At 39.4% G+C, this 21,331-nt stretch overlaps 1 protein-coding gene and 1 long non-coding RNA gene across 4 annotated transcripts in view; one reads left to right on the forward strand and one right to left on the reverse strand.

The window, feature by feature from the left end:
- LOC136422706 (arf-GAP domain and FG repeat-containing protein 1-like) overlaps positions 1-21,331 on the forward strand; it is a 64,232-nt gene that overhangs the window by 19,126 nt on the left and 23,775 nt on the right. For all 3 annotated transcript variants that reach the window (XM_066410545.1, XM_066410547.1, XM_066410546.1), the window contains exon 2: positions 7,212-7,305. In XM_066410545.1, coding sequence (XP_066266642.1) covers positions 7,212-7,305 — 94 coding nt within the window. The remainder of the gene's footprint in view (positions 1-7,211; positions 7,306-21,331) is intronic.
- Positions 10,948-13,050, reverse strand: LOC136422708 (uncharacterized). The gene is made up of 2 exons (XR_010753663.1): positions 12,755-13,050; positions 10,948-12,331 (listed from the first exon to the last, which is right to left on the reverse strand). It is a non-coding gene; the product is annotated as an uncharacterized lncRNA (long non-coding RNA).

Consider the following 21,331-nt stretch of genomic DNA (forward strand, 5'->3'; position numbering starts at 1 on the left):
CTCAAAATAACACCTGGAGCCATGCAAGTATTTCTGATGTCTACATGTACATGTCTAATTTGAACTCCAAGTATGAATATCGACAATGAAATCAGTTTAAATAGAAGCCAAAACTGTTTTTGTCTGTGTTGCAGAATTACAGATTGTTGTAAATGGAAATCTGTGCTGTTCTACTGTGAAGTCATTAATTTTTTGGGGGAATTCAAAGGGGAAGGAAGTTTTCCCTTTGTTTTAAGTTTGAAGTGAAAGCGCAGTTCTGAAGCATGGTAGATATATACAAAAAAGTAAAGTAGAAATAAAATCATCAGTAACATTTCAAGACTTTCATGTATTTTCATGTATTATTGAAAACTATAGCTAGTTAAATTAAGTTAACCCATGTCATGCAGACATTTTTTAATAAATTTTTTTCATTAATTTGATTTTTTGATCAGGTCATTGGTCCTTGACTTTTTTTTTGCGCCGCTGTGGTGTAGTTACCTTCGCCGAGAAGGTTATGCATAGGGTAGCGTTTGTTTGTTTGGATGTTTGTAATGCACAACATAACTCAAGAAGGCTTGGATGGATTGTCTTCATATTTGGTAGGTGGGTAGGTCTTGATGAGATGTGGAAATGATTAGATTTTGGGTCCCCTAGCGGCTTGTTACGGTACTACAGCGGAACTTCCTGTTTTGATATCTCGTGTTCTGGACAAGCTATGGAACTGATTTTTGAGTGGTAGATAGCTCTTTGGACAGAGGGTAAGTGGTATGGGTTTTGGCCCCATAGCGGCTTTTTTTGGAACTGCAGGAGCAGGTTTAGGTTCAGACTTTGAAAGGCAATAACTCAAGAAGGGCTTGATGGATGGTCATGAATTTTGACAAGTAGATAGCTTGAGTGATGATGTACATGATTAGATACTTATTATGCAAATCAGCATCTAATTTGCATAATTAATGAGGAAAGTTTATACAGCTGCCAAATTCCAAGGTAGGACTCTCAAACATGTGACATATGTATCTGAGGAAGAGATAAATGTTAATAGATATTAACTATGCAAATGTGGACCTCATTTGCATAATTAATGAGAAAATACTACAGTAGAATCCGCTTAACTGCACCACCCATTTGTCAGCGTTTTTGGTGCAATTATCCGGCTGGTGCAATAATGCGAAATGCCCAGCTGGACCGCACCACCATGGGCGAGGGGGTGTATTGTTAGTCAGAAACACTAGCACAAAGAAAACAGACGAAATTATTCAGTTATTAACTTTATTTGTTGACCCTTTGCTGAAAATAAAGAAATGACTACGAACCTGTTTTGATTTTGCATTCTTTCATTTTTCCAGGCGATCTACAGCATTATGTTACACGTTATGTTACAGGGGAGACAATCTGAAACATCGTCATGCCACTCATGGGATATTCTGTGTTATATTACGTAGAGTGCAGTTGTCGATTTACGTAAATCATGTACCGCCATGAAACTAGGAATTGAAACTAAAACTTGGTTACTGATTACGGGTGACCCGCCTGGGACCTCCCATACGATTCCTATGAACGTAACTGTCAATGGCCTTCTTTTGGGGCGTCTTTTGGTACTCGAAACAGTTTTAAACATAATGAGGTATTGCGCCTTTACACCGGCAGATATCGGCTCATTTGTACCGCGTTTGCCGATTTTAGCGCACCTTTTCAGTTAACTTGTCGAGGATTTTTGAAAAAAATTGGTGTAGTTATTCGGCATTGGTGACAATGCGCGGTGCAGATATGCGGAGTCACTAACAATGCAGTGAATGGGAACCGGTTTTGGATAATGGGAGTCGGTGCAATCAAATGGAAGGTGCGTTTATCCGAGGTGCAATTAAGTGGCTTTGTCTGTACAACTCAAGATGGGCTTGATGGATGGTCATGAATTTTGGTATGTAGATAGCTGACGTGATACTTTGTATGATTGGACGATGATTATGCAAATCAGATTCTTATTTGCATAATTAATGAGACAATTTAAAAACCTGCTTTGTTCCATGATATGATGTGACGTTTGTAACTAAGGAAGAGAGGGATGTTGAAAGATAAAAAATATGCAAATGTTTGCCTAATTTGCATAATTACTGAGTAACTACGTTAATTACATACAGGTAAATGATGGCAATTTCATAGTTGTGGCATTTGGATGTTATGTGAAGGTGAACTCAAATTATGCTGAGAAGGACCTCATTTGCATAATTGATGATATTAGCATAACCTTCTTTGTTAAGCTTATACTGTCGATAAGGTCTGTTATTTGGGTGAAGAAGATCAACTAGTATGATTTATAATTGATGAGAGACACTCCTAATACGTCAGTCATAGAGGTTAAAATCATTTGGCAAAGGTATGAGGTCGTGGAACTCTAGTTACTTCTGCATTCGGTGTGTTTCGCTGCAGTGTGATGCGTTCAGTTGAAAAATACCCTCTACCCGTACATATATGGGACCCACTTAAAAGTTAAAAGTTAAAACTTAAAAAGGCTCTGTAATATATATGTATGCAGGACAAGCCAAAAGGGTTAAGTATATCCAACAACATAAATTCTGTATTGTACAGTCATGTAAACCTTTTTTTATGGTAGTTTTAGTTCAAGGCAAGGACCAGTAAATGAGTGACCAGTAAAGCCAGTACATATGTAGGTTCATACCATCCATGAAATTTTTCACATAAAAGGCTGTATTTTTGCGTTTTGGTGCCTTCGCGCCAAAACGCCATGTCTTGGCTCTTACCTTCGATGCAGGCAGGCAGGATGCTTCGATGGTACTTGGTTCAACACTGTGTCGCACACAAGAAGACCTTATATGGCAATACCTTCCAAAATTCTTGTATAGCCGTTGCCTTATATGGCAAGGGAGCACGAAAAGGCAGGCAGGCTTGATTTGCATGACACATAGGAGGGCGACCGCATGTAACTGCTACAACTGTTCGGAAATATCATTGCATTGTGGTTTCGGACTTTGATATCCTGAAAAATGACCATATTACATCTATACCACAAGATTGCAGAAGAAAAAAAATGATTTCGTCAAGAAAATGACCAAAAATCAACATAAATGATACCATGTAGTGAGGTTATAGCATTATGTACAGAGACGCACACTACACACTACAGCTTAGCTCAACTGGTAACGCGTAGTACTTCGGAGCCAGAAGATCCGGGGTCGAGTCCGTGCATGGATTTTTTTTCTTTTTAGATATTAAATATAAAAAATATATATCAATATTATATTAATCTATCAATATCATATTTATGAATATAATTTTTTCATTTTTTTTCATTAATAAATAAAGAAATATTTTACATTTGTTATTTTTATCTCGCCGAGTACTAATACAATGTAGTACTCGGGGTAGATTATGTTTTAGGTTGAGCCAGCTGTTTGGTGGGTCTGTATGTATGTCAAGAGCATAACTCAAGAAACCTTTGATGAATCTTTATGATTTTTGGTAGGTGTGTAGTGGTTGTGCAAAGGAAGATGAAGTTCAGAAATGGTTCACCTTGCGTTTTTCAACAGTACTGCAACAGACTTTTAATTTTTGTGCGTTTGTATGTAGGCAAAAAAAGTGACGGAAACGTTGATGGATCTTCATGATTTTTTGCAGGTGTGTAGATGTCGTGGAAACAGAGGTCAAGTTCAAAAATGGTTCTCCTGGCATTTTCCCTCGGTACTGCAGCGGGCTTTGTGTGGATTTGTATGTGGACAACATAACTCAAAAAACTGTTGATGGATCTGTATGACATTAAGTGAATGGGTTGGGTTTACGGAAAGGAAGGTCAAGTTCGATAATGGGCCTTCTAGCGGGTACCTAAGGTACTGCAGTGGAGCTTCAAAATTTAGTGGCATATTTTCTGAAAGTGCTATGGTCATGATATTTGTGTTGTAGATAGTTCATGCCACAAGAAGTAAGTTCTGTAATTTTGGGCCCCCTAGCGGCTTGTTAAGAACTGCGGTGGGTATTTTTGTTTTGACATTTGGACACGTATTACTTGAGAAGGGGTGAAGAGATTGTCGTGAAGTTTTGTATGTAGAGAGCTCAGATGGTGCTTTACACAATCGATGTCTAATTATAGAAAACAGGAGCTAATCTGCATAATAAGTAAGGATAATTGTAAATCCATTACATTCCATAACTAGAGTTCCACGAACACATTATCTTCGCCAAATAATCAAGGCTTATCATGGAGAGTGATTAATATTAACGTGCTTATCACCCCCTGCAAATTTGATCATGCACCATACCATTTGGAAGTTATAATTGGGCGAATGAGTCCAGTCTAGATAGGGTTTAAAATCATTTGGTGGTACAGGACTAGTATATGTGTAGAGTTTGCTGATATATGTTATAACTGGTCATGAAAAATATGAGTATGTTGATATTATATGGGCCACAAAGGTTCGATATTGCAGTGTTGAAAGTTGAAAGTGATGATGAAATAGTACAGTCAATACATATGAATAGAATAAATCTGTCGCGTTTTTAGGTGTTTTTAGTCAGGCTATCTATTTTGTCCCCATTTCGTTATGTCGCCAACCGTGTTGAAAAAAAACAGCAGGACCCACACCTCTGCTTGGAGAATAGTTTATGTATTTGACCTACATGTACGTTTATGCAAGGCCATTTGTTTACATGACCTGACACTGTCCCAGTGGGTTAACAAACTTTCCTTACTAATTATGCAAATTAGCTCCTGATTTACATAATTAGTCATTGATAATGTAAATCACCATCTGAGCTCTCTGCATACCAAAACATCAGGACGATCTGTCGACCCCTTCTCAAGTTATTCATGTCCGAATGTAGAAACAAAAACACCCACTGCAGTTCTTAACAAGCCGCTAGGGGACCAAAATTTACAGAACTTACTTTCTGTGGCATGAACTATCTACCACACAAAAATCATGACCATAGCACTTTCAGAAAATATGCCCCTAAATTTTGAAGCTCCGCTGCAGTACCTTAGGTACTCGCTAGAAGGCATATTATCGAACTTAACCTTCCTTTCTGTAAACCCTACCCATCCACTAAATATCATACGGATCCATCAACAGCTTCTCGAGTTATGCTGGCGACATACAAATACACATCCACACAAAGCCCGCTGCAGTACCGACGGAAAATACCAGGGGAACCATTTTTGAACTTGACTCCCGTTTCCACAACATCTACACACCTGCAAAAAATCATGAAGATCCATCAACGTTTCCGTCACTTTTTTTGCCTACATACAAACACAAAAAAATGCAAAGTCCGCTGCAGTACTGTTGAAAAACGCAAGGTGAACCATTTTCGAACTTGACCTTCCTTTGCACAACCACTACACACCTACCAAAAATGATAAAGATTCATCGAAGCTTTCTTGAGTTATGCTCCTGACATACATTCAGACCCACCCAACAGATTTTTCAACCGAAAACATAATCTTCTCCGAGTACAAGTACTCGGCGAAGATAATAAATAGACCTTGCCTAGAAGTATGAATAAACAGATGGGGTACATAAATAAACAAATGGGGCAGTCTCACTACAGTTCAAGCAGATGTGTGGGTCCGGTTGGTTTTTAAAGTGTTCAGTTTCGGCATTTTTGTCCAACACACGGAGACATAACGGAAAGGGAACAAAATAGAAAGCCTTACAAAACACCAAAAAATATGTGAATAACCAGCCGGATCCACTCCTCTGCTCAGAGAGTACACTGCACCAAAACTGCACCACTGCTAGGTATTACCTAGCACCGTATGGAAAAGTAACATGTACTATGTCTTGCAAAATGTGTATGATATGGAATAAAGATTTATTCTATTCATATATATTGACTGTACCATTTAATTATAACTTTCAATTTTTTTGATGACCAGTTATAACATATATCAGCACACTATACACATATACTAACCCTGTACCACCAAATGATTTTTATCCCTATCTAGACTGGACTCATCCCCCCCCCCTCCATCATAACTTTCAAACGGTATGGTGTATGATCAAGTTTGAAGGGGGTGATAAGCATGTAAATATTAATCACTCTCCACAATAAGCCTTGATTATTTGGCGAAGATAATGTGTTCGTGGAACTCTAGTTAAATATTCATTTAATATATACAAGGCCTTTGTCTTATGAACAGGACTTCATAGATTCCAAACCCGGCATTCAAATTTTTCTGTTCATTGTAATGGAAAATACCGTGCAGCGGCTCCTATGCGCGGTAAGATGATTCTTGCAAAACACTCGCCACTAAACTTCTATCCCCGATGTAAACAGAGGCTGTTGATGTTGTTTGCAAAACAGCGATCCTTTGTTACAGTAGCAAATGCTCCATTGTTCAGTATCGACTTCATTCAGACAACACGGACGTGGAAAGTGACGCCGCTCGGCACAAAAATATGGGAATTTTCATGAATTTTAGCAAAATTATCCAGGAAAATAAGGAAGAAATGTTGTAAATGCGGAAACCAGAATGTAATAGGGATGAGGTAGCTGTTGATTTGTTTGACATTTGGTAGTCATTTTAGATAGAACCTTAGCTGTTATGAACTTCTATTTCACTTAATTACCATAGTGCTGATGATTCAATGGTGCTTTTTCAAATTTTATGTTTTATTGCGTGCCATGTACATAATTACATTGATAGCTTTTACAATGAGCCTATTGTACATTTTAGAAATAAGTACAAGTTGTAGGCCTAGACCAGCTTTTTCAAAAGCACTTAAGTTAAGTGACGTAACTTCAAAATTGCTTTCCCCAATCTGCCTTTCTCTATTAAATTAAAACAGTACTCCTCTCCCAAAATGACAATTTTTCTTATAGACTCAACAGCCCTTGAGTGACTTTCTCTGGCAGATTTTACTTCAAGTAAAGGGAAAAGACAATTCACACTCATAAACGTAGCCAAAACGCCAGCTTTTTTGAAAAGCACTTGTTTAAAGAATGATTGTTCTTTGCTCAGAGTCAGAATGTTGTACATGTCAGTAGTAATTTTCTGCTGGAGGAGACAGAAGAATGTTTAAGTTTTAAAATCTGGCCAAATTTTGTGATTATTGCCATGTTTTAGGCTGTAATTGAACCCTACACATGTATGAGATAGGATAAATTCTCACTTGCTTGACTGACCCATTGCTGCAGGGGGTGAAATCCTGGTGTCATGTTTATATTTTGCCTTTAACTATGTGTGAAACTGACTTGTTCGTGCCCCTTTTCAGACGTGGTATAAACCCACCACACAGAGTCAAGTCCATCTCTATGACCACCTTCACCCAACAGGAAATAGAGTTCCTTCAGAAGCATGGCAACGAGGTACGTTCACGTTCATTCTGTCTCAATTTATCTTTTTACGATTGTATACATTTTGGTTCTGCTTGCCTAGAATCAAAATAACAATAAGGGTTTTCACGACATACCAGATGTTAGCTGTCTTGTACATTGTAGTTAGTTGGTTTTGCCTTTGATCTTAACAAAAATTTATATGGAAATCACCAAGAAAAAGCATTGCCACTGCCACTACCTAAATATACATTTATTTATAAAGTATAAAGTTATGTACAGTCAAACCTGCCCAAGGCGACCACCGTGGGGACCGAGCAAAAATGGTCGCGATGGACAGGTGGTCGCCATGAAGAGGATTCCACTCACAACATGTTTCCAGGTCGAGGTGTTCAAAGACAGTGTGAGTTACGTAGATGGATGGAAATAGTATGTGATTTTAGACAGCATGACCCCAACCAGTTTCAATTCGCATTGACAGAAATATCCTACAAAAATTACATTTTCCGTTATCTTTGTAATATTTGTATACCGTTCCATCGTGTACAAATTTTCGTACAATAGGATAGTAAGCTTTAAGACAAAAATTTGTCTTAAGGTTGCAGACCACTGTATTTCTCCTATAGGGATTTATATGATTAAGGATCCCAAGGTGAGAAGCTTCGACGCTTGAAAAATTATAGAAAGGTGCACAATTAGGGTGCCAGATTTTTATATGTTTGACTTCAAGGTTCAATCTACAAAATATTTGCAAAATGAGGTTAAATTTTTAAAAGCCACTTTGATATGACCCCCAGCGGAGGTCACCGTACTGCAGGCGACTTACAGTAGTCGGGCGGTAACAATATCCAGGCGCGAATCCAACCCGACCGAACAAACATCGTAATCAAACTCGTACTGTCTCAAAACTGACGTATTCCTCTGCCATTAACCACAGTTTCAGCCTCGCTAACGTGCACAGAAGTAAAACTATGGCCTTTTCAAGCAATGCGACGCACTACTTCATACCCGAACTACTATTGTCCACGGGGGTCGCCCATTAATAATGTGTTCTGCGACCTTAACTTACTATCCTATTGAACCATGAAATTGTCTTCCCTTCATTAACATATCTATTCAGAGTTTTGGTATAAAACCTAGTTCTACCAGATCCTTCAGAAGTTCTTCAGTCACTGACGAAAGATAGCAGATGCTGTCTGAAATGTCTGACTTTCAAAATCTTATCCAGTTGCTTGAGTAATTATTTTGGGCGTATCTTATTTCTGGATGTCTAACCTTCATCAACGTACTCATTGTCATGGCCACCAAATTTTCAGAGGAAGATGCACATGTGAATTGACATTACCATAACAAATTTTGTGTCATTATGACCTAATATGATGTCATTTTGACGTAAGTTTATGTGATTCTATCCGCCATCTTGGATTTTGACCGATGACGTCATCAAATCAGCATAAAATAGTAATGTTAAATCATGAAAGTTACATTGGATTACATAAGATGATAACAATGTAAGAAAATAGATGTGAGGTACCAACAAAGCCTTGGTATGTCACTGAAATTAGCAGATTTTATAAAATATGCCTGTCATAAACCCGTTGCCATGGCAACATGAAAAACGATGAACTTACTTTATTAATTAAAATCTTTGTTAAGGACATTTTATAAAAATTCACCCACTATATACTATCATTTTGTAGAGTAGAGTAGATCTATACAGCCATGTAGGCAGGTTTCTTCCAGAAAATTTATCAAATTACATTGTAAAATTTTGCCAACATGCAGTTTTGCATGTAACCAAAAATCAAAAGACTGCAGTTATTTGTTACTAGACAGCCTTTTTTTAAAAATTTGTAACAATGGTTATTAGTCCAAACTACACGTGTGAAAGGATTTTGGGGCTTTATTAAATTTGCTGTCCATTTATATCCCTAATTGCAAGTATCAGGGTCACAGACGTGCACATACACCTTGAGAATAATTAAGTTAGCCAACTTGCTCTGCTTACATGTCATTGGTTCAAGTCCGGACTTTCAAGTTTGGACCTGAACCTAAACCTCTGGACTCGAGTCCGAACCTAAAGCTAAACTCGGGTTTAGGTACGCACCACTACTCTCATCTCCCAAATAAACGTACCGGTACGTTTATTTTTTTCAGCCTCAAAATCCACCCAGTACGTTCTTATTTTGGACGGTACGTTTATTGTTTTTTTTAAAAATCCATCGGGGCTTTGCTTATCAGAGATCCCCCTTAAATCGAAAGTTTAGTTTTTTTTCCATATTTCCCCGATATTTTTGCTCCTAAATCGCTATTTTTTGACCAAATGACGTGGATTTCCCCGCCGCTACAATGACCCGGCATTTGTGAAACCCTGGCGGTACTAACATATATCGGTCGATCTCGCTACAAAGTCATCATCATCATCATCATGGATACCCCCAAATAACCCCGCTAGGGGCAAAGTAGGGGGGGAGGAGGTCCTAGGCTAAGGCGGGCAGGCCTCCAGCCTGGCGCGGAAAGACTCAACGGTGGGAGCCGTAACAACCGCGCCAGGCAGGGCGTTCCACTCAGGTATGGTGCGGGGGAAGTATGAATATTTGTAAGAGTCTGTTCGGGCGTAAAGTGGTTGAAATTTGAGCGTGTGGCTTCCCCGGGTGCGCCCCTGAGCTGGTTTCAGTAGACTATCTGTATTAATATTGATGTGGTTATTAACTAGCTTATAGAAAAAGGTGAGGCGGGCGTTCCTCCTCCTTTCAGAGAGAAGGGTCCACTGCAGGTCATTGAGCATTTGTGTCACGCTGCTACACTACCAAAAATGCAATTTCTTGTATTCTAGTTTTTTCTTACATACAGAAAAATATTACTTCATGCAAGCAAATTTTTCTGTATTCAAGAAAAAGGTTTTGTCCACGAATTAAGCAATTTTTTACTTACTGAGCTTTTTCTTGTAGTAAGAAAATCTTTCTTATAAAAATGACCTTGGTTACTGCCGAAAGGAATTCTTGCAGTAAGATTTTTTTTTCTATGTATATTCTTGATTCAGACACATGGATCTGAGGTTCTTATACTAAGAATTAATTTCTCACTTAAAGGCTGGTATTCTTGACCAAAACTTTACTGCCTAGAAATGGTTTCTTACTGCTAGCTTTTATGTTCTTACAAAAAGAATGCATTTCTCTTCTTAAGACCAAAATTCTTGATAGCAAGAACTACTTTCTTATTTCTAAGATTTAGGTTCTTATACCAACACGTTTTTTCTTACTTCAAGACCAAAATTCTTACAGCCAAGAAATCCTTTCTTCTTTTCAAGTTTTTTGTTCTTATAACAAGAATGCATTTCTCTACTTAAGACCTGCAATCTTAATACCTAGAACTGCTTTCTTATTTTCAAGATTTAGGTTCTTACACTAAGAATATTTTCCTCACTTCAAGACCAAACATGCTTATCGCTGAGAAATGTTTTCTTACATCAAGATTTATCTTCTTACATCAAGAATCCTTTTCTCGCTTCAGGGGCAAAAATTGTTATCGCCTAGAAATACTTTCTTACCTCAAGAGCTGATCTTCTTATACAAAGAATATTTTTCTCACCTCAAGAACATAATTCTTGCTGCCTAGAAAATACTTTCTTACTTCTAAGATTGATCTTCTTACAATAAGCATACTTTTCTTGCATCAAGAGCAAAGATTGTTTATTGCCAAGAAATGTTTTCTTACTTCTAAGATTAATCTTCTTACATCAAGAGCACAATTCTTGCTACCAAGAAATGTTTGCTTACTTCTAAGATTAATATTCTTACACCAAGAATATTTTTTCTTGTATCAAGAGCACAATTCTTGCTACCAAGAAATGTTTGCTTACTTCTAAGATTAATATTCTTACACCAATAATACTTTTCTTATATCAAGAGCAGAATTCTTGCTACCAAGAAATGTATTCTTACTTCTATAATTGATCTTCTTTCAACAAGAATGCTTTTCTTACATCAAGAGCAGAATTCTTGCTACCAAGAAATGTTTGCTTACTTCTATAATTGATCTTCTTACAACAAGAATGCTTTTCTTACATCAAGAGCAGAATTCTTGCTACCAAGAAATGTATTCTTACTTCAAAGATTAATATTCTTACACCAAGAATATTTTTCTTACATCAAGAGCACAATTCTTGCTGCCAAGAAATGTTTGCTTACTTCTAAGATTAATATTCTTACAACAAGAATACTTTTCTTATATCAAGAGCACAATTCTTGGTGCCAAGAATTTTTTTCTTACTTCTAAGATTAATATTCTTACACCAAGAATACTTTTCTTACATCCAGAGCATAATTCTTGCTGTCAATAAATGTTTGCTTACTTTTAAGATTAATCTTCTTACAACAAGAATACTTTTCTTATATCAAGGGCACAATTCTTGCTGCCAAGAATTTTTTTCTTACTTCTAAGATTAATATTCTTACACCAAGAATACTTTTCTTCCACCAAGAGCACAATTCTTGCTGTCAAGAAATGTTTGCTTACTTCTAAGATTAATCTTCTTACAACAAGAATGCTTTTCTTACTTCAAGAACACAATTCTTGCTACCTAGAAATGTTTTCTTACTCTTAAGACTGATGTTCTTACAATAAGAATCTCACTCCAAGAGTTACAGTTAAAATGACATGTTGATGGCTTAATATTTCTGTAAATTGTAGAGTCTGGTATAAAAAAAATGACATTGGCAAAGCTTTTGAGTGTATTATTTCAAAAATAATAGGTATTATAATAATATACATTATATACAATATCGTTGTACAAATACCAAAACTAATTTTGATACAAAGCCTACTGAAACTGAAAGGACATAAAGATTACAAACTGCTATGTAATTAACATGCTATATGATTTATTACATATGATATATTTCATAATATATAATTCTTTATCATCTTGGAAGGTGGTGTAGAGCAGCCTCATCTGACTTGGCAGTGTTAACAGATGATCATCTTCGACTATGGAAACCAAACCCTTCAAGCCCATTTCTGTTGACATATTGGCATTCCCATTGGCATCTTCCAACATCTGGGGGAAAAATGAAGACTATGTTATTCATTTTTACTTTCTGAGTTGAGCTAACTAACTTCCAGCTTCTAGATGTGAAAGTTCCAATTGAATTGATTTCTTCACAAAACACATCATATGTTTTATCATTCTTTAACCTATCCATATGTTTTCCAGAAACAATACGTTTAAAATAGTCCACCCCTCAGAGGTGGAATGTAATCTTCCAATGTGTGCGGATCGCTTTTTGATTAAAACCTATTAATTCATCGGCCAAAAAGATGTTTTGAGTTGGACCCAAAGAGGCTTTACTTATCATTATCTCTAATGCCTGATGCTTTTGACGATTAAACCATCCAGGGGCCCTTTGACCTTTTTTTTTTTCATATGATAAATAAAGTTGAGCTGATTTTCATACAGTCGGGTGGGGAGGGGGGCACTTACCTTTTCCATACTGCTATCCAGTGTTTCCGTGCAAAATTTGGCATCTGCTGCAGGCTCAGACCATGATCCCCATCTTGTATATGTTCTCTTGTACCTGGGTTTTGACTTTGAAACCGACTTGAGTCTTCAATTTATACAAAATAGAACTAGAAGTGAACAGCACTTGAAGGCATGAACTTCTCAGAGCTTTGGCCCTGCTGTCAACTGCCTGTGGCATTTGAAACCACCAATCGGGAGTTAGGAAAAGATCACATGGCAAGTGTTGCCATTGGTCAAAATTTTATGCAGATATTTGCCAGAACAATCAAGATTTTTAAATGTAATGTTTATTTGCATGTTCATGCCCTTCCGGGCTAAATGCATTACAAGTAATACAATTGTGCATTGTAATAACAGAAAACTATTCTATGTTCTATCTACCTCTAAAGTTTACACGCTACTTCTCTCTTCTTGAGACATGTATACACGAATTCACAGAGTTTCTCAATTACCGATTGATTATTCGATGACATCAAGTATATGAACAGTTTGTCATTTGTTAAGTTTGTATATCTCTGGTCTAGTTGTATTGCGTTAACCAAAGAGATGCGTAAATCTTTGTACAGTGAGCATTCTAGAATAAAATGTACTTCATCTTCTATAGAGTTCTTATTACAGAGTGCACATAGCCTATCTCTAGGAGGAGTCCGGCTGTATCTACCAGTTTCAATATGCAGTGGGTGGTCGCTAATTCTTAGCTTAGCCATGGCTCGGCGATGGCTAAAGTTTTTGATGTCAAGATATTTTTCTCTTTCATATGCCCGTTTGAATTTTCTGTATGTTCTTAATTTGTTGCCTTGGTTCTCTTTTTTGCCAGGGGAGTTTAGTTCTGAGTAAAATGTTTGTATAAAAATGTCTTTTAGTCTTTGTTTTAAAGCAGACTGTGCATATGATGTATTGTGATCCTTGTTGATAAGTAGGTAGGCATAGCCCGACTCCTCAAGAATTTTACTAACATCGGATAACCAGCATGGTACTTTACTTCGGTGCAATTCTTGCTGTACTAAATATGCTTCAAACTGAAGGCTACTTGTCGGCACCTCTTTAACCAATCTTTTGTAATATGAATATAATCTAGTGTAAATTGCAATCCATAACGGGAACCTACCCAGTTCTGCTCTTGCGGCGAGGTTGCTAGCATTCTTTCTAACACCCAGGATTGATTTACAAAACTTAAGATGTACTTGCTCGATTGGGGACTTGTCGTTGAGTCCACTTTTGCCCCACGCCTCCGCACCATAAGTTAGTATTGGGACTACGCATGCATCAAATAGTTTACAATAGACAGATATTGACGGGTTACTGTCTCCCAGAGTTGTTTTGATACTAAATAAAGCTCTCAGAGCTTTCTTTTGTAATATTTTTAATGCTGTTGTGAAGTTTCCCCCTGTCGTAAAGACAACCCCTAGATAGCAGTATGAGGAGACAAGAAAATTTAACTTGGCTTCTATTTCTTGCAATAGCCTCATCTTAGCCAGGAAACAACCATTATATTATACGAGTTCAAATAAGAATTTCAAAGTATTTCTTGTATTTCTTAAAGTATTATTATCAAGAAAAACAAGAAATGCATTCCTCAAAGTTTCTTGATACGAAAATCAAGAACATTCAAGAATATTATTCTAGTTATGACTCGAACTTTGTCTTCTAGTTTAAATATCTTGAAAATTCTTGTTTTCCTAAGCAGGATACCCCAAGAAAGGCAAGAAGAAAATTCTTCTATTTTCTTAAACATCCCAAGAAAAGCAAGAATTTTTTTCTCAAAGGTTCTTGATACGAAAATCAAGAACATTCAAGAATATTATTCTATTTATGACTCAAACTTTGTCTTCTAGCTTAAATATCTTGAAAATTCTTGTTTTTCTAACCAGGATACCTCAAGAAAGGCAAGAAGAAAATTCTTCTATTTTCTTAAACATCCCAAGAAAATCAAGAATTTCTTTCTCAAGGTTTCTTGATACGAAAATAAAGAACACTCAAGAATAAAATTCTAGTTGTTGCTTGTTTTCATAATCTTGAATTCTTGTTTTTTCTTACTACCAGAAAAAGAAGATAGGGGAGAGAAAAATTCTTGTATTTTCTTATACATGGCAAGAAATAGATTCTCCATACAAGAAAAACAAGAACTTTTAACTTCAATTTCTAGAAAATTCTTATGAGAGAAAATCCTTTCTAGAAATTATTTCTTTATCTAAGAAAAATAAGAAAATGTTTCTTGTTGTGAGAATTTACAAGACAAGATTCTTGGAATGGTCCCTTGTGCTTTTCTTATTTATTCTTATCATTTTCATGGAAGTTCTTCATTCAAGAAAATTTGTCCACGAATTAAGTAAAAACAAGAAAACTAGAAAAAACAAGAAAAATCATTTTTGGTAGTGTAGTCTGCCGGTAGTCATTCAGAGTCACTCGGGCGGCCCTGCGCTGGACGGCCTCCACCGCCTGTATCCCTTTGGTGGTGTACGGGTCCCAGACGGTGGCACTATATTCCAAGTGGGGCCGCACCAGCGCTTTGTAACAAGTGGCCTTGACCCTAGATGGACAATGGGTCAAATTGCGCTGAATGACCCCTAGTACCCTGCCGGCTTTGCTAGTGGCGTAGTTGATATGGGTGTCCCACGGCAGATCGTCGGACAGTTGTACTCCAAGATAGGGATGGGACTTGACACCGGTGAGGGCTTCTCCACTTAGGGAGTACTGGGTTAGGATGGGGTGCTTTTTACGGGTGATATGGAGGATGTGGCATTTAGAGGGATTGAACGACATAAGCCAACAATTTTGCCAATCTGTTAGTGCATCAAGATCAGACTGTAGACCTTGTGCGTCAGGATGCGTGCTGATAGTTCGATAAATCAAGCAATCGTCGGCAAATAATCGAACGTGTGACTCTACGGAGCTGGGGAGGTCGTTAATGTACAGTAGAAAGAGCAAAGGGCCTAACACTGTACCCTGAGGGACTCCAGAGGTGACCCTGACAGCTTTAGATGTCCCGCCGTCAAAGACAACCCTCTGGGTTCTCTCTGTTAGGAAGGCCCTAAACCAAGACTGAAGAAGGTCAGAAATGCCGTAGTGCTCGAGCTTGCTTAGCAGCCGCTCGTGGGGCACGGTGTTGAATGCCTTGCTAAAGTCAAGCACCGCGACATCGACCTGTTTGTTATGGTCAAGATTGTTGGCCAAGTCTTGGAGGGTGAGTACCAGCTGGCTCTCACAGGACAGACCCTTCCTGAAACTGTGCTGCGCCGGGGACAGAACGCCATGAGTGTCAAGATGTTTCATCATGTGGCTGTGCACGATGTGTTCAAGCACTTTGCCACAGACTGATGTCAAAGACACCGGCCTATAGTTGGAAGGCATTGTTCTGTCACCCTTTTTGAAGATTGGAGCGATGTTAGCTGTTCTCCAATCCGCAGGTACGTCTCCCGTAGATATTGATTGGGAGAATATTGTCTGTAGTATTGGGGCAATTTGCTCGGCAACAGTTTTCAGGAGGCGAGGTGGTATTCCGTCTGGTCCTGTGGACTTGCTGGGATTAAGGCTAGAGAGCTGTTTGGCTACCCCCTCCACTGAGATGTTAAGGGAGGGGATAGTTGGAACTACGGATTCGCCAAGGTTAGGAACGGTAGATTTATCCTCCCTGGTAAACACTGACTCAAACTTGGCTCCCAGTGCATCAGCCTTTTCCTGGGGGTCAGATGTTAGCACCCCCTGGTGTCTTATGGCCGATGCACCAGTAGAGTCCTGTCTGAGAGATTTGACATGTCATCATGTCATCAAAAGGCCTTGGGATTATCCTCGATGTTTGTCTCAAGGTAGTTGGAAACATAATCCCTATGGGCCTTCCTAACTCTCTGCTTAACTCCCTACCTACACCTCTTGAACTTTAAATTTGCCCAGGCTTCATGGGAGTTGGATCTCCTAGCCTTGGAGAAAAGTTCAGACCGCTTACGAAATGCTTTGCGAATCTGGGGTGTTATCCAAGGTTTGCTAGATTGTGGCCTCACTCGTTTCCTGGGAACATGCTTATTGGCAGCACCACTAACGGCTGCCTTAAACAGCTCCCAGTTTTCTGAGGCAGTATTATGCTGTGCTTGGTCTGCGAACTCACGACTGTATGTTACCATATCCTGCTGGAGTGCATCGATGTTGGCTTTCCTCCACAGGTATATGAGTCGGTCTTTCGTGTTTGATGTTTGGGGCTTTACTTGAACGTCAATCAGCGGGATGTCATGATCGCTGAGACCTGGCAAGATTTTGACTCTCTCCACTAAGGTGGAATTTGTGGTGAGAAACAGATCCAGGGTGTTCGAAGTTTGCCCCACAGTGTGAGTTGGTTCGCAGACCATTTGTTCCAGACCGCAGTCATTGGCAAGGCTGATGTACTTGCTCGTGAGACTGGATGGGTTAGGAGCGATGGTATTTGCTTCGGGGTTCCAGGTCGCATCTGGCAAGTTGAAGTCCCCTGCTAGCCAGATGTGGGCATTGTTGTTATTTGCCCGCATTTGCAGCACTGATCTTTCTAGTGCTGCAAAGTCATCCTGACCAGCAGTGGGGGGGCGATAGTAGGCCCTGATGTAAATGGACTTACTGTCAGCCAGCTGGACCTGGACCCACGTTAACTCGCAGGGACATTCCGGTTCAGGGTGGTGGGTTGCAATGATGTTGTTCTTTACAGCAACAAGCACACCCCCTCCCCGGCCAGCTCTGTCTCTCCTGAACACATTGAACGTGTCCGGAAAGACTTCACTGCTGCCCACTGACGAGTCCAACCATGTCTCAGTGCCAACAACAATGTCTGGTTGCACAGCTTCGCAGAAAGCATGCAGTTCAGGTACCTTGTTACGGATGGATCGGAAATTGATGACACAGGTCCTGACTGGTTTCTTGTGTGTGCGGTCACGAGGTGGTTGGGTAACATTGTGACTAATAGGCGAAGAGGTAGCGATAGGGGAGCCTATAGATCTTGCTGGACTGGAACAGGTGCTGGTGTCGAAAGAGGAAAAACAATTAGAAGTTTCAAAGACTGTAGTGTTGAAAAGACTGGAGCTGAAGTTGGGTAGGCCGCAGGAGCAGCAAATCCAGGACACGTTAGGGTTGTTGATGGCATTGTAGGCCGGTGCTGACATACCCATGCGATCGGTACCGTATTTCTTCTAATAAAGGACGCACCCCAAATAAAGTGCGCACCCCCGATTTGGGCTTCACCGCAACCCCAATCACGCCAGCTGAGATACTTCACAGAAAAACCTTAATAAAGTGCGCACCCCCGATCTGCCGCCGGCCGCTCGGCGCGTGTCTCCAAGATGTGACCACGCCCCGGTATTCGGCACGCTATGAAGTCCTGGTGTCTTTCTTAAACGTTCCATTTTCAAGGAATTTTCGGGAAAACATTACCATTATTTGGGGTCAACACTCAACCCTCTACTCCGCTCATATTTTGAGTAAAAAGTTTTGAAGTTTAAACGTCACGCTGAGAACCTCGCGCCAGGATATCTGACAAACTTCCTTGATATTGAGGGACCAGACGACGATCCGCTTGATTTCTACCGGGCTAGTCAAAGACAAACGTGTAAAACGCATTTTGAGATAAAATAAAAGTTCGTCTCTCGGCATTTATGCCGCAAAATACAGCGATGCATTTCGCCGATCGCCCGCCGCCATATTGTTTAAATTCTGCTGCCCCAAGATGCATTTCGCGTGTTACGTAATCCTCGTCACATGATCGCATTACGCGTCTCTGATTGGTTGTTGCTGCAGCTAAAGGCGGGAATTTTGCAGACGAAGTGCATCATGGGGCAGCAGAATCGCGGTCCAAGTTTTTTCTTTGTCTGAAATGTTACACTTGAAAACGCAATAAAAACGCGGTTTTATCGACTACATAGCAACATTATGGTGAAGAGAATGCAAAACCAAAATATGTTTTCGGGAAAGCATACATTTATTTGCGGATTGATGGTGGCTTTTGCGTAATTTTAGCGATCGATGAACCTGGAAGTGTGCCGAAAGCGGCGTGGGTTTTCGCGTTTTATCCGTCAAAACAAAAACAAAACTCCCGCTGAAGCGGACTCTGGAACATTTCAGATTCTAGCTATTACGTTTTTGATAGATAATATCTACAGATACGCACGATGTGCCCATATTTGCAGCCGTGTGGGTGGTTAGGAAATTATTGACGTCGCAAGCGGCGTAGTACAAGCGGCGTGGGGTACGAAATTATGGCCGGCCCGACACACTGAAATAGTCGCGCGGTTGAAAACACCCAGCGTTATTTGGTGTCTCATAATTTGATATTTAATATCGCTAAATCAATTATTTTTATATCTAGAATACCTTTTCAAAAATATACGTATGATGTAGCATCGTTATCTTGTAAACATAAGAACATGAATAAGAACAGAACATGCATAAATTATCGTTGCTCGTCGGCGACGCGACGGGGCCAGCCTGCTGGGGTAATAATCGGTGACTTCCTGACTTACGTCGCGATTTCTCTCGAGAGAAAACCTAAATAAAGTGCGCACCCCGACTTTGGCTTTGACCTGAAGCCTCCTCTTGAAGGTTGAAATGTCAAAAAAGTGCGTCCTTTATTAGAAGAAATACGGTATTATGATACCATACATCGCATGAGTCGCAGCAGATGGCTTGCCAGCCGCTGACCGTTTCCCACCTGACGGCTTGATGGCATACGCTGCAGGGGTACTTCGGTGCCCTAGGTCCCGGATTCAACTCCACATCTCCAGACAGAAGTATTATGAGAGCTATACAGAAAAGGGTGAGTTTAGGTCTGCGATGAGGTGCCAGTTTAACCTTAGAGTTTATAAAGATAGAGACAAGTGCAAGCTTAAGCTTATAGGGGTGGATGGCATGTCTGATGTCCAGCAAGGTAGTTAATGGAAATGGACTGTTAAAGATTAGGTTAGGGCTGTGAGGGATGCCTTCATGCCTTGGAGTGAAGGGGGAGGGATGGTGTTCCGGACTAACAAGTAAGACAATCAGGTGAATGGTTAGCAAAATGGCGCCCAGGATTAATGGTACACATGTGGCATGCATGCTACTTGACCTGCAGTGTTTCTCTCCTACTCGGGAAGGAGGAGCGCCACGCTGCCGGGGGGGGGGGGGGGAATTACATGGTAAATATAAATGAGTACAATGAGAAAAGATATACTATAAAGAATGTAAAATAGGAACGGTCTCACCGGTAGAGATGGTAAACAGCGTCAGACACGATCCAAGTGTGGGGAGGGGGGCACGGTGCTAGTAGACTACGCTAAAAAGGGGTAAAAATACACAACCCAACGGCGACCAGGGGCCTTAAAAAGTTACTACTGTATATGTGGGTATGTGTTAAAGTGGATAACTGTGAAATGAAATATCGATGGATGAAAAAGAACTAAAAAAAAGCCTAAAGAAGTGGAGCTCCAGGGAAGCCCGACCGCCCGCCCGGGGTGACCTCTGACTCTCTGTTGTTATTAGGAGAAAATAAGACGGTACACAGTTTTTAAATATATTTTTCATACAAACAACTTTGACAGTCTCTGTTTACATCGTAAACCAAAGCACGCTGATCAGAAAACAAATTACTTATATGCCAGCGGCACACAATGTTTCAAGTACACATGTAAAATTACTCACGTGAGATCAAGGAGGTTAAAATACAACCTACAGTCAGCCAAAAACTTTGAAAAACTAAAAACAACACCTTATAAAAATTGTGTCTTAGCATTAGAAACTGTATAATCACTTTAAAAAATATACCAGAACATTTCAATCCTACCACAAACATGTACATTTAGTCCTTCGAAAATCGCCACAGTAAAGACGCATGGCAGTGATTGTCCGTGGGAATGTTTCTTAAGCATGGCAGAGCTCACCTCGAAGAAGGGGAAACAACTTTTTTTGATCTAAAAATAAAACTCCTTTGCCTCAGTCAGAAATGTGCATGACAATTTAACAAAGAACTAGAGTTCCACGACCACATACCTTCGCCAAATGATTTTAACCATTGTGACTGACGTATTAGGAGTGTTTCTCATCAATTATAAATCAAACCAGTTGATTGTCTTAAAATATGACATGTCCAAAGTATGAGCTTAACAAAGTATGAGCTTAACAAAGGAGGTTATGCTAATATTGATCATCAATTATGCAAATGAGGCCCTTATTAGCATAATTTGATTCAACCGTGTTCACATTCACATAACTTCCCGATGCCACAAAAAAAAGTATTGAATGCATGAAATTTCCGTCATTCACCAGTATAGAATTATAGTAGTTTCTCATTTAAGTATGCAAATTAGGTCCACATTTGCATATTTGCTATCTTCAACATTCCTTTCTTCCTCAGTTACAATTTGAATAGTCATATCATGGCACAAAGCAGATTTTTAAAGTTGCCTCATTAATTATGCTAATTAGAATCTGATTTGCATAATTATCGGCCAATCATTCTAAGCATCACACAAGCTATCTACATACCAAAAATCATGACCATCCATCAAGGCCATCTTGAGTTATAGTATTTTCTCATTAATTATGCAAATGAGG

Source organism: Branchiostoma lanceolatum, chromosome 17 (genome assembly GCF_035083965.1).
Source record: "Branchiostoma lanceolatum isolate klBraLanc5 chromosome 17, klBraLanc5.hap2, whole genome shotgun sequence".
In the NCBI taxonomy this organism is placed as follows: Eukaryota; Metazoa; Chordata; class Leptocardii; order Amphioxiformes; family Branchiostomatidae; genus Branchiostoma; species Branchiostoma lanceolatum.